The sequence below is a fragment of the Pterocles gutturalis genome, unplaced genomic scaffold (assembly GCF_000699245.1).
Source record: "Pterocles gutturalis isolate BGI_N339 unplaced genomic scaffold, ASM69924v1 scaffold39502, whole genome shotgun sequence".
NCBI lineage: Eukaryota > Metazoa > Chordata > Aves > Pterocliformes > Pteroclidae > Pterocles > Pterocles gutturalis.
The window spans coordinates 517-1,847 of NW_010109123.1; the positions used below are offsets into that span (position 1 = coordinate 517).

The 1,331-nt window shown below is 58.8% G+C and overlaps 1 protein-coding gene across 1 annotated transcript; it reads right to left on the bottom strand.

Annotated features, from left to right (window-relative positions):
- LOC104461335 (RNA-binding motif protein, X-linked 2-like) lies at window positions 1-1,304 on the bottom strand (the record flags this gene model as incomplete). The annotated part of the gene is made up of 4 exons (XM_010072881.1): window positions 1-113; window positions 720-900; window positions 1,051-1,180; window positions 1,249-1,304. Coding segments are annotated over 4 exons (480 nt in total), but the record flags the coding sequence as incomplete, so codon positions are not given.
- Between the last annotated feature and the right edge of the window lie 27 nt (window positions 1,305-1,331).

Consider the following 1,331-nt stretch of genomic DNA (forward strand, 5'->3'; position numbering starts at 1 on the left):
GTCCTCCTTCTCCTTCTTAATCTTCACTCTGGGGTGCACCTCCTCTGCGGACGCCGCTCTCTTCGCAGCCTGCGAGCTCTGCTTTGGCCGTTCCTGCCTGCTCCTCTCCTTATCTGAAATGCAAGGTTCACCAGTTGGGATGGACAGCCGTACAAGCAGCACCTCAGCTCCCCAAGCTCTGCCCAGCACCACAGCACCCTTCCAGCCCCACTCCTGTTTCAGCTTCTCCCCCCTCCACCCACACTTCCCCACCTGTTTACACTCCCCCCAGAGAGATCCTATTCCACTTCCAACCCCGACATTTTACCTGAGCCGCCCTAGTTCCTTCTTTAACACTCGCCACATGGCGCTCTGCCCAGCAAGTCTGCCCTCAGGCACCTCTCCACAGCTGGAATATCGAGCGCCTTCCCTTCCTTCTCTCTCCCCAGTAACACCCATGCAATAGGAACACCGTGATCCACTCCACGGGAATTCTCTCCTCCAGACCCAACGATTCCTTCCCCTCTTTGCTCTCCTTTGCCTCTCTAATTTCCGTGCATCTCCTCTGTGCACTCAGAGCGATCGGGAGATCACAAAGTAAATCCCGGGCACGAGGGCTGCGGGTCTCTTCAAGAGCACACCCGTCCTCTGTGTTCCCCTGAGCAAAGGCCCGTGTCAAGGCCGAGGGCTCTGTGCACACACTCCCACGCAGGGTCAAGACCTGCAGGAACACTCCTCACCTTTCTGCTTCTTTACGGGCACATCCTCATCCTCTGACAGGGAATCGGATGACGTATGAGGCGGTGTTTTTACCCCACAACCCTTTGCGTGGAGGGCTTTTGTAACATCATCCAAGTCATCGGAATCTTTGGGGGGCCGGTAGTTAGCCACATGGTCCACGCGGATGGTCCTTCCTTTGATCTGTGAGAGGAGCGACGCCATCAGCGACAGCACAGAGAGCTCCCCACACGCTGCTGGTCACCAGCGACCCATGCTGTCAGGGCTGCTGCTTGCCGTGACACAGCATCTCAGGAGGCACGGCAGGGCCGCGTCCCGGGCCGCTCAGCTCACCTTGATCCCGTTGAAGTTGTCAACGGCGAGAATGGTGCTCCTCTGGTCCTCATAGCACAGAAAGCAAAACCCTTTGGACTTCCCGGTTTTCTTGTCCCGCACCAGGTTGATGTTGACGACCTCCCCGTACCTGCGACACACTCTTAGCACCGGGGCAACGGCGGGGGCTCGGCGGGCCCGGGGGGCTGCGACACTTACTGCGAGAACACGCAGATGACATCCCCCTCAGTCAGCTCGTAGTGCAGCCCGCCTGCGGGGAGAGGGAGAGGAGAGAAGGGGGC